Genomic DNA, 12,792 nt, shown 5'->3' with positions numbered 1-12,792 from the left:
CTTGTCAAAAAAGCGATGCCTTTGCAAAAGTTAACTTTAAAGTTATGTAGTGTTTTTCAGCCTTTTTCGTCATTTCATGAATCCAGAATTAAGTCGGCGCCAGTGGACTATTAACGGAGCTCGGAGTAGCTCCTAAATCTTTCTCTCTCCGCCGCCTCAGACGGAGGCAATTGCTCTCCTGCTATATGGATATCGGAAAAAGACTGAAAAAATGTTGTGCTCCTGCGGTATGCCCCCGCAGTGTGTTGAACCTCCATTCCTGTCCAGCCAATCTTGCTAGTGTGTGTGTGTGCGTGCGTGTGTGCGGGCGCGTGCATTTGCTTGTGTGCCATGGCTGTAGTGGGTCAGATCGTTTAATTTAAACAACAGTGAGCGCTAAATGCTGGGTGCAAAGTTGACTGCAGACCGTTTGATTAGTGCGCACAGGCGTGCTGCTCCCCCCTCATATCCCTGGACCTCTCCCTTAGTACAAGACCCACAATAAGCAGGGAGACAATTATTCTGCATTCATGCAGGTTTCCTCTGTGCGCGTGCTGCCTGTGTGCGCGCGCGCGTGTCACTTAAGCCTGAGTACAATACTTTTAACTACATCTGTCCTCATTTTGTCTGGGGTGGTTTCTTCATGGAGCGACTAACACAGCACATTTTATCACTGACATTGGACTGTGTGACCATTTAATCAGCATCACATCTAGCCACAAGCAGAAAGAGTTGATAAACTTGTTGAATTTATTTCTGCTAACTGTTCTTTATGCTGCTTTTCTCCAAAGCTTGGAGCCAAAAATGAGGAAAGAAATCAATGGAATCCATGTTTATCGATGTCTTTCAATGTTTTTTTTTTTTCTTCCAGAGGAATAATGGGGTGCACGCTTCCAAAGGTCCCTGCCAACCTGGCTTCTCACAAAGCTTCTACTCTGTGCTGATTTCAAGGGATGTACTGCAAGGTCAGGGCATACTTAAAGGTAAGCCCTTTAATTAGCAAGTCAGTTATTTTGCATTCTGTCAAGGCTAGAGAGAGGGTGAGCAAAAGACCTCATTGTTTGCACTGAAGGAAGTAAAAGGAGGTGTGTATGGTGATGTGTTTTCTTTCAGTGCTTGGCCACGTTGCTTTTAAGATTACCGAAGCACCACTTGTGCATTTGGAAAATTGTCGTAAAAGTGGAAATGTAAAAATAATCATTTTAGTCACATGGGGTACATGTGAAGCTCGTGTGATGTCAGAAATTGCAAACTGGAGCAATTTTGTGCTCGTAATTACCCTGGTCTGTTGTTGCAGTGCGATGTTGTAAAAATATAACTCATGTAGTAACACGCATCCATGCATTTGTTTATATTCTATGCAATGATGCTGTAAATGTTTGCCTGTTACTTTTGGGTTATACCCGCTTGCATTTATTTTTGTGTTTTTGACCTTGTTCAGTGTCTTAAGAGTATTATCATCATCTTTATCTTCATTACAGTAATTTTTAGCACTATCACCTTCACACTCCATCTTTCCCAAATGTATTTGTATTGTTCCAATTACACAATGAGCCAACCAAGTTTGAGGGCCCTATAGTGCAGGAAATGGAATCGACATCCTGTGTCTAATCTGGCACTGCTCCTGCCAATGTGGGCTAATTGCAATTCTCTATTGATTCCAATGGTTTTTTTTCCTCATAGCTCAGCTAAGCTGTATTGTTTTGCTGTGGGCGCACAATAGCTCTTTTGTGGGTCGACTGTGTCTTCGGCAGCTGCGCGGTATATATTTCTCACTCTCCTTAGCTGTGAGAGACCTGCCGGGGATACAGCTGTCTAGACTCTTTTTCCTGAGTGTGCGCGTGCACAGACGCACGCACACATACACCAGTGAAATTTTGATTTAAGGATATATAAAATGATACAGTACATTATTTTTTTGCTTGTTTTATGTTATCTGTCTGTGTTCATTGCTGGAGTGATATAAGAGTGAAAGAAGATATCAGCTTGATTTTAGTGTTTCATTAACTTCAGCATATTATATCTTGGCTGGGAGTGGGATTGGATGCGGGACATTGTCACTGGCAGTGAACTTGCTCTCAGTGTGGTAGTGATGTCTTCAGCCCAGCAGGGGGTGTCAACACAATCACAAACAATCACGGAATGAGCCATCACTGCTGCACAGAAGCCATTTATTTCACAGAGCATTCTTTATCTAGTTTGGTCTCAGGTAGATGAAATTGTCTCTCTTTCTCACTCTACACATAAACTAATCTTTAGTGGTCTAACATGGTTGCTTTCAGTGTTAGGAATTCATTTTACCACTAACAACAGAGGCCTAAGCATCATTTTCATGGCACTTTCCCTCCTAATGTAAACCATACTAAAGTCAGGTTCACACGATCACAGCAAACCCATCATGATATCTGCTCATAAATCAGATTTATAGTTTATTTGCGAGGTTACTTTCAAGTCACACGGAAAGCACATTCTTAAAGTTTCGCATTCAATAGTTTTCATCGGCGTTGCTTGAAATGTTCACAGCTGCAGTGTCATCTTCATGTGTGTTTGAGAATACAGCTGCAGTGGTCAAGCAGACACACACACACATTTAGACAAGCACACACTCACTCCATGTGATTTGCAGGACTCAGGCAGCTGATTTATAGCTGGTAAGGGTGTCACTGGAGGAAGGCAAGGGAGCAGCTCTGGAAAAACTTTAATAATAACATTATTTAACCCAAAACCGTCAGATAGGGGCAGAAGTAATGACACCCACTCAGGCACACATGCGTGCACACAGACACACACACATATATATGTATGTCTATATATATATATATATATATATATATATATATATATATATATATATATATATATATATATATAAATAATTTGTGTATGTGTGTGCTTGTGTGGGAGTCTAATCTCACTGGGGAGACTAATGGGGAGGACAGAACTGGGACCTTGACCATGATGGGTAAAATGCCTGAGCCCACAGAGCAGGTCAGTAACCGGAGATGGAAGGTTTTACAGTTCACATTTTATAATTTTCAGTTACTCTGATGACCAAAATTTCCTAAAACAATGTTCAAGGCCACAGTGAAATCTCTTTGTAAAGTCAAAATGAAATTTGTATGGAACCCCAATATTCCAAAGTTTGTGGAATGTTATTTATTTATTAAATTTTTATATTGTGGTTTACATTTGACAAGAAAAATGTTATTGGCATGTTTATAGTCAGCCATCAGCCATTTATATTTTCTTTCTTTTGGGTGGTGTTAGTTTGGTCACTTAGAGATTCTCAGTCCTCTTCTTTGTCTTCTTCATATTATTATTATTATTATTATTATTATTATTATTAGTAATATTGTTCTTGGTCTTTTTGGAACAATGGTGCTCATTTAGATCATCCTCTAAATGTTCTGTGCATTGTGGCCAACTGTTTCGCTGACAAGCACAATCTATCCAATAAACATTAAAAAGAATTAATTCTGCACGCTGCATTGTTCTGGCTGTGGGAATTGATCTGCTCTTTATTTATCTGGAAACCCATGCCAGTTCCAAAGTTAATAGCTGAAACACACATTAAACAGCACACTGCATAATGGATTCTGATTGATTATAAGGCTGCTCTAAATGCAACACTTTTGAGGATTGTTATACTTTTAACATGCACATATTAGCAGCACACTCAGTATTGATAATGGCAAATGCCATGTTTGTCTTTATAGTTATAGGAGGGGTTTAAGAGGGTGAGTTAACGTCTTTAAAAAATGCGAGGTCTTTTTCAGTCTCTGTGTGTGCTTTTTCCTAATATTGTTAGTATATGTATGCATGACACATCGAGTGCTAACGATGTCCCGTTTTTTATGCCTTGTTTTGATCAGACCTATGACAGCTTCTCCTAGCACATTATTCCAAGACCTTTAACACTGAATAATTACTTGTAAAATCAGTATAACACAAGTAAACACAACTCAGAGAAAGGTCCTATTTCTTCTCTGTTTCTGCAGACAAACAGTGAGTTGTACAATAATTTAAAGTGTTGATGCTTGGATCAACACATTTGGAGTTTTTGTATCTCGCAAATGAGAGAGAAGCTATGAGTTGGACTCAAGCCAACCCAATAGAGATAAACAGAGCTGGTGAATGTAACCTCATCCCATGTGTCCCTGCATCCCTTTGCTGATTCTGTTCCTGGTAATGAAAGCCAGGGTTGGTGGTTTCAGCTCAGTGAGCCCACTCTGCTGACCTTGGACTTTGTTTGGGTTACTGGTGGTTTTGGGCAGCCCTCACTTTCTGTGTTTGCGACTGTGGTGGTATTTGTCTGAGTTTAGTGAGAGAGGAGAGGGAGAGAGAGAACATGGGGACATAGTTGATGAATTCTGCGAGGTCCTTCTTTTTTGACATGTCAGTACCTGAGCTTTAAGGATGCTGACATCCACGGTGCAGCTTCTCAGAAAGAACTGTAGATTTTTCCTGCAGTTGTCACTGTTTTTAGAACCTCCACTGATGCTCAGATTCGTGCTGAAAACGAGACCCCTCCAGTGATATCAGCCAGAGCGTCTGAATGTCTCTATTAAGGTGACCAGTTCTGTTTTTAATAGAATGGTTTTCCTTTGTCCCGACTCATAAACATGTTTTCTGATCCACAAAGCATTCTTTCTCTATATCTCATACTCGCTCTCTCTCTTCCGCTCCCTCCCATGCGCACACATAAATATACACCAGCTCTCACCTTAGACAGGGATGCTACCATTCAGTAGAAATTCCAACTTCAGTTGATGCCGTATAAATCTATGACTTGCCTCTCTGACCCACATCCTTTCTCTCTCCCCTCAGTGCCACTTTTTTCTTGTCACATTTATAGTATTTTCTAGCATACTCTGAGTTTTGCTCATTTTGAGAATGCCCTAATACGAGCAAATATACAACAGAGAACTTCGAATTCTGAATAAAACAAAACGTTAAGAGCTGTAATTTTTTTCCAGGATATTATTTCCCGAAAATCTCTCCCAGCAGGCCCTGGGTGATGAGTCTCACATGCCTTGGTTAGTGAGGCTTTCCTATGAGACTTAAGGTGATTTTTCAAAATCCAATAGCTGGGCTGTTATTGCTATAGGCTTTGCATTCTTAACATCATTTTTCAACTTGAAGCTCAGAAGTTGATATACAGTAAGTATCAATTTCACCCCCAGTTTAATGCACAGAACTATTTCCATATGAAAAAAAATGGCACGCCATTACAAATACACTAACAGATGCTGTGCCTTACAGGTTTTAATAATATGCCATGAATTAGGGTAACATTTCCTGCCCTTCCTGCACCATTTTGTTTTCTATCCCTACACCCTCAAACACAGTTAGATGCTTTTGATGACCTGTTTTGCCCCAAATCTCTTGACAAACAGCCTGTAGTTTTATCTGGATCGATAGCAGACAGGTGTCCTCATGGAGATTAGATTTTGCAGCCAATGCTGATGCAGACTTTAAGAAGTTAAAAAAAAAAAGACGTGGATATCAAATGCTTCATGATTGGTTCATTATTTATTAACTTTACAGCATAGTTGCTCCAAAACTAGTGAATAACTTACAGTAAAAACATTGCTGAACTCTACAGTACCATCTACTCTGCTGTGATGCATGCTGTGCTGCAGATAATGAAGTGACTATTTCAAACAGTGAAGTTGGAGCTGCTGGAGAAACTATGTGATTTTGGTCAACTGATATATTGTACAGGTCAAATTGGAATAGTTGATGCAGTAGTCATCTTCTTAAATCATGCACATTGTTTTCTTTCCTTTGTTACTAGTTTTTATTCATTGTATCTCACAATATTCTTTTGAGTAATCCTTTGGTTTAATCAGCTACTGCCAACAGTTTTCTACATATCCTGTAATCATTCAAGGCCCACCACATTTTGTTATGTGAATATGTAAATCTAAAGAAGGAAAAGAGCTTTTGTTTTTTGAACTATTGTCTAACAGTTAAAACATACACTGCAGGAATATCTCATCAGTTGTAGCGTTAAGAAGAATCAGTGCTGCGCTCTCCCATAAAACTATCAAATCTTTCTTATGGTGCAAAATACCACACAAATCTTTATTCTGTCCACACCATCTGTTTCAATCATTACATGGTTTATGGGTAATTTTGTAAGGATATTCAGCCATCGAGAAAAGATCACACAGTCCTGTTTTCAGTGGTTATTGATTGCAGAAAAGCACAGGGCTGACATTTGTTGGACGTTTTGTAAAGCAGTGAAGACACTTCAGGTGCTGGTTTATGACCGTCAGACCAAAGACTAATCTGACCTCAGGGAGCTCTTACAAATATCCAGTTGACATTTATTTACTTAATTTGCAACCTCATGTGTGATTTATAGCTGTTTCAGAGAATTTTGTGTGGATTTTTCAGAGAGGTTCATATAGATGACTTAACCACATGGTTGAACATTTCTTCCCCTGTTAAAGTCTAGACGCAAGTGGTTTATGAGATTAATGAGGAGCGTTGGTGGGATGAGGGGTACACCTGCAAACCTGCCCTTTGATGAATACTATAAGGCTTGGGAAATCATGCGGCGGAGTGGTTATGTGCTTTTGCATGCTCGGTGTGTGCATTTTGTCGCCGAATGTACTGTGCACTGGGGTGGTTGACTGGTGATCTGTGCATAGCAGGAAACCTCCAGATTTTTCCAAGCTGGTCATTAGAAAGGCAAGCAGGAGGGAATGAGAAAAGAAAGAAAGCAGGTGGAGGCCATTATTTTTTAATGGGATTTTTTGACATCTTCTCCTTTTGTTTGGGGAGGAGGGACAAGGGTGACAGGGGTAAAAGGGAAAACGAGAATGAATGAAAAAATGTGAGAGACTTCCTGCAGATTGAGTTACTCGGTGGTGTGTGTGAACTCTGTATCCTTGTCATCTGCTTTGTACATTAAGAGACCTCCTGCCTTGGTATGATGGGTCTTCTGGGCTTCTACAGGACCAAGGTTATGGCCCTCTTGAAGACATTAAACCCATTTAAATACTTTGCTTGGGCTCTACCTCTTTAATGCACAGATGGTCTGCATGGGCTCTGAAGGCTGTAAGATGACAAGGGGACACTACTAGGGCTCTGTCTCTTGCCCTCCCTCTGTCTTACACACATGCACATTTTGTCTAAGGTTAAAAAGATTATTTTTTCCCCCTTTTCTTTTCTTTTTTGCAGCATAAAGTCTAAGACTGCGGAGGAGCTGTTGTAAGGTGTCCCTGTTGTCTTTGGTGAAATAGTTTTTTCACAAGGAGCAAGAGGAATGCAAGGCACTCCCAGGGCTGCTCTTTTGCTGCAATGTGGTGGACAGGGATTACACCAGCAGGATAATGATAAGCTTACAAGACTGTTTTCTCTTTCCTCAAGAGTCACAGTGACCATGTCTTTAAGCTAGGCTACTGCCAGAGAGGAGAGTGAAATAAAGGGTGGGGTACAGAAGGACAGACACTTTCCTCTGATCAGGGTTGAAAAGGAAGTATACGATAAGGCTCTGTTCCCTGAAACAGCCAGCATTTTAGCATTTATGGTGCTATTTTATGCTGTTCATTATGAAAAGACACAAAAGGAAAAACAGCAACACATTATGATACTTTGAGGCTGCCCACTACTCTGTAGCTCTGGCCTACACCCAGACACTGTTGTGGTCTAATCCTGCCCACTCATTCTTAATTCCTCAGTTTGTCTATGGCAGGATTTTAATTAGATCCTAATTGATTCACTTGGAAATCAAGTCACTCTGAAAGCAACCCAAAAAATGATGATCCAGCTGCCACACCTTTATCACATTCTCAATTTTTTTATGGGAAAGCAATGTTGTTGAAAGACACAACTACCATTTTCTAGTTGAGGATTCTTTTGATGTACTGCTTCAAATTTAATTTCTATTACTGTTTTAGCACTGAGATAATTAAATATGCATGAGCTCACTTTGGATGATTTGTCTCTCCTCAATTTTGTTAAACTTGAGTTTCTTATAACAAAACATAATTAAATTTAAAATAGTAAAATCTCATTTAGGACTATTGTGTGAAAATATTTCATAACAGCGGTATGAAAACAATATTCTCACCTATCTGGTCAGTTTGCCTAGTTTCCCCAAACTGAGATCATTATTTTTAATTAATGGACTTTTGTCCATTTCGCACCCTTTTCTAATCAAGAGTAGATTTCTATGATCTCTTTGTGGGCAGGGCAAATCCAAGAGCATTAAAATCTTATATCCCATTCCCTTTGCTTAAAGATCCCTTGTTTTTGGTTAAACTAAGGATGGAAGTCCTCAGAAGACATGGCCGCCTGATAATCATTAATTGTGTCTTGCTCTTCTTGCGAACGTTCTCCATTAAGTTCTTAAGTTCAGCACATAGGCGAATCATTGCCTCTGAACAAGAAAACTATGCGGGAACACAGGGGACAGAGGAAGAAAAGGATAGCTGGGGAGCTGGGGGTCGACAAACACAGTGCCAGTAATGTTAATTAATCAGAAGACAATGATGAGTCCCATGGTGTCTGGTCCTACGCTATTCGACAGGCTAAAAGCTAATAAGGGGCTCACAAAGGCGCTTTCAGAGGAGCCCAGGTCTTTGCAAACAGTTTCTGTTGATTCATGTCAAGATAGATGTTGGCTTTTTGACAGACTTTATTGATTTCCCCAAAAGGGGAATTCCCATTTCTCTCAGTAGTATGGGGCTGTGTTAGCTGGTAGAAATTTCTTTGAGGTTGTTTTCAAATGTTAAATTGTTTTACTATTGTGGGCAGTTTACACAAATCCTTATCTGTCAGCTATTATTATTTTCCAATTATTAAATGTAAATTGTTACAAATTTCAGTCCAAAATTAAACTATAATGAGAACTGATATCTTAAGAAAAACTACAACTATGAGAAGAGCCAGTAAGCATTTGCTTTACACCTTTCTCACTAATGAACACTAATTTCACTCACATGTGCTGTACCAATGTACCTGCACATGTGATGTGACAATAAAAGTGATTTGATTTGATTTGATTTAATTTGAGACAGTTACTTATTAAGCCACTTCTTCTGTCAAAACTGCAGTTCTGATTCTAAACAATAACAATACTAAAATAATGCAGAAGTGTGAAGTGTGAAGCAGAATAAGTCATCTCTGATCTTGAAAATCTGATGCGTACCTCAGCTTTAATCTATCGTACATGGCCTTAAAATGTTAGATATTGGTGTGAATAATTTAATAGGTTTCCACATCCATGTTGGCATTCATATACTTCCTTGTGGTATTCTAGTGTGTCAAAGTTAACACAGTTAAAACCCCGTGCACGTTGCTCACAAAGTCCAAGACAGGCAGTAAATTTGAGGTTTGAGATCTGCAGGAAAAGGAAACTGTTTGCTTTTTTCCAGAATATGATTTTCCTAAAAATGATTTTTAAATTCTGTGATAACATAGTAGAAATCGCATAGTATTGCGAAACTCAGTGTTGTTCCTCTTTCCCTATAAAATTCAAATGCGTTCAAAATTCTGTCAGACAGATCATTATAGTGGCAACTGCTCTCGTTGAGTGTTAATAACTGGGACACAGTCAGTTACTCAGTCAACATTTGCACAGCACTAAACAATGAACCTTATAAACGGATGAAGGTTGTTGGATAAAGGGTTATAGTGCAATTCACAAGGATGTAGTGAATCTCTTGTGGATTTCTGCAGTGGCCACTAGTCTAGCACTGTGCTTTAAAAACATTCAGCTCAGTTTTTTACAATCAGGATTTGTTTGTTGCATTCATGTTCACATTATTCTCTTACTTAATCAAAAAAAAAAAAAACCCAACCCACAACCATGAAGAATATTAATTTGTTGAACCTGCAGTTGATTCCAACATCAAGGTCACATGCTTATCCTAGAATACAGTGGATGATTGCTGTGGAGAACTGTTACTTTGAGCCCTGAGTATAATGGCAAATACTGGTTTGTGACAATGTAGCATTTTTGCTTGTAAGACTTTAAAAGCCCTGTGATACTGTTGGTCAAACTCTATGAGACAGCCATTTCAAGCCTTGGGACCAACACGTTTTTAAAAGCACACTGGCCTGAATCTCTTTCTGCTTCTTCTCCCTATCTGACTGTTGTCTCTTTCTGCACATCAGAGGAAGAGGCAAAAAGCGAGGGTAATAAAAGGCCCTGCTTTTCTCCTCTGGGCCCGGGAGAATGTAGAGTAGCAGATAAGTTGTCTAGCTCTGAGTCTGAGAATGATCAAAAACAAAGTGAATCCTGTGGCCGCATAGGGAACAAGCTCCTGTGAGGGAGTTGGGGTAAAGAAGGGATGGGGACGAAGGGAGGAGAAATGGTAGAGAGGAAGAAGGGCTAAAGGAGCAGCTATGTTAAAGGGAAGACAATATTTGCTCATCTCTGAGGGAGAAGGGATGAGAAGATGTAGACAGGCTGGAAGGCAAGCAGATGGACTACTTTTGCTGCTTGAAGCATGGACACGATAATATATAAATACTCATTCATTCGTAGGCTACGTCGCAAAATTCTGGTGGTCTTGCTTGACGATTGACATACTCTGGGCCGGTGTGCAGTCAAGATAACGAAAGTTGCATTAACCTCAGGACATTTTACTCACAGTTAACTGAATATTACACATGCATCTGCTTTTATGTAAACACACACATTGTTGATTGCCCCTAGAGGCAGGAGGTAAGGCCCCGGTCTGCGGTGTGATTATCCTACATAGAGAAATGAAAGGATTACAAAGCGATGGTGTAATCCAGCTGTCAATCCCACACCTCATTAGCAAGCATGGGTTTGAGAACCAGCAAAAGCAAAGCGGGGGAGAACGGGGCAGGGAGAAGGTAAGGGGGAAAAGGGAAAGGAAATAGCTAGTTAGAGTGGGAGAGGAGAAGACGTAAGTAAGGGAGGAATGACAAGGATAAGAGAGTGGGAGCAAAAGGAAACCAAAGAAAAGAAGGGGAGGAGTAGAGGTAACGTTCTCGCTATTCTGTTCAGGGGGCTCTGCGGAGAGTTTTTATTAAGCTTTCATCTGCCTTTCCTCTCCCCCTTTACCTCTCTCCTCTTCCCCACCCCAGCAGCACTAACAAAAGCAGATGCAGGGAGTGCTAGCCATGTCAGTCACGTCTCAAACCCACAGTTCTGCTTGTAATTCCCCGATTAATTAAGAACAGTGATTTGTTAATTTAATTGTAGGTGTTGGGTCGTTTTTTTCATCCCCCTCTCGGTTGCTTTCTTCTGCCGCTTGCTCCCTATCATCCTCTTGGCAGGCTAATTTGCCCTGCAGCTTTGAGGAGGGAAATGAAAGGTATAGCAGAGGAAGCTTTCAGATGGTTTATTAAGAATTGATTTGCCACGGTGGCAAAGAGACAGACTGTAGGGAGATACATGCTGACATGCCTCCCAGCCAGACACCCCCAGGTTGTGGGAGAGCAAGAAGGATCTTTTTTAGTTTTGTTGGGGCGGGGGGGGGGGGTATTGTCAGGGTTCCTCACATAGTGCAGATCACCCACCAGTACTAGCAAAAAGGGAAAAAAAATCTGGATCCACTGAACTGCCAGACACGTTGGTTTTTCAGCTCTACACTGGTGGCCAGGGCCTTCCGTATAATCAAGTAGTCGGTAGCTGAGCATGGCTGTAATTGAAAACATCAGCACACTAGCACACCCCCCTGAGAAACATCTGATTTCCGTTGGTTATAAATGCATACACTTTCAAAGACTTTGGCAGGGTAATCTGGACAAAATGACACACCTTTCACAGCAGCCAGCTACTATTTAACAGTTTCATTAGTGCCAGGATCTTTAATAAATTTACATTAGCAGAGACTGTCTGTTCTAAAAGAAGGGTTTGGCCACCTGACTCGCTGTGTGTTGGCTGCAGTGCTGTCATATCGTCGTGCTCATGAGCAGACACGCACCGGACAGCATGGGAGGCAAGAGATAGATGACAGATCAGAGGCATTAGAGCTTCAAAGCTCGGGAGAGAACAGAGAAACAGAATCCCCTGCAGCTAGGAAAGACAGCTAAGGAGGCAGTGCATCTTATCTTTAGCAGCTCATCTCCGCATGTGCACACAGAAGCTCCTGCCCCTTCATTTACAGCTGGTCAGACACCAGAGCATGAAAGCTTATTGACTCTCCAGTCAGGTTTTTCATCCCTGCATGTTTCTTATGTCAGGTGAAGTTGTTAATTCTATTTCCAATCTTCACGAGTTGATTGGCCACTGCTGCGTTCCATTTCCTCTCATCACAGAAGCGTGGCATTTCTCATTATCCCTTCACTTAATTTATGCACAAATTATTCATAGTTTGGTAAATCACAAAGTTTCGCGACAGCAATCTGACAGTTCCCGTTGTGTTTTTAAGAAAATGGCTTTGGAATCAGGAATTTGTTCTTTGTTTGTTTTCGCATAAGCGTGTGCGTTTATTTATGGGAAAACTGGTGCAAGTGCAAAGCCGTGTGTAATTGTGTGTGCCAGCTGATGAAGACTTGAGAAAGTTTTCTCTTCCTCTGAATGAGATGAACAGGATAAAATCGAACAATAATGCAGAATAAAGACGTTGATGGGGATGCTGATAAAAGACTTGGCTTCATCATGTTACAGTATTCACAACAACAACACTGAGGAAAAGGATTTATGGAACAGTGTAGTCACACCATGTGACAGGCAGCATCTAAGGGCTTTTATGATATCTACCTTATTAAATATGTAAAATGTACACTCAATACAGGTTTCCTATAAGATCACTAAATCATAGCTGTTGCGTTTTTTTAAAAAGTCAAGATAAAAAAAGAAAGCGTTTCTCTAGCTACTTG

At 40.5% G+C, this 12,792-nt stretch overlaps 1 protein-coding gene across 1 annotated transcript in view; it reads left to right on the top strand.

Annotated features, from left to right (window-relative positions):
• Positions 1–12,792, top strand: part of LOC147306042 (cadherin-4-like) — a 268,090-nt gene that overhangs the window by 642 nt on the left and 254,656 nt on the right. Inside the window, exon 2 of the mRNA XM_086278491.1 lies at positions 851–962. Within this exon, the coding sequence (XP_086134617.1) occupies positions 851–962 (112 nt within the window). The remainder of the gene's footprint in view (positions 1–850; positions 963–12,792) is intronic.

The sequence above is a fragment of the Aulonocara sp. 'chitande type north' Nkhata Bay genome, linkage group LG20 (genome assembly GCF_057382095.1).
Source record: "Aulonocara sp. 'chitande type north' Nkhata Bay isolate Kocher_YH1m ecotype deep benthic linkage group LG20, A_spYH_male_GT1.1, whole genome shotgun sequence".
NCBI lineage: Eukaryota > Metazoa > Chordata > Actinopteri > Cichliformes > Cichlidae > Aulonocara > Aulonocara sp. 'chitande type north' Nkhata Bay.
This window is presented reverse-complemented; position numbering and strand designations above follow the sequence as displayed.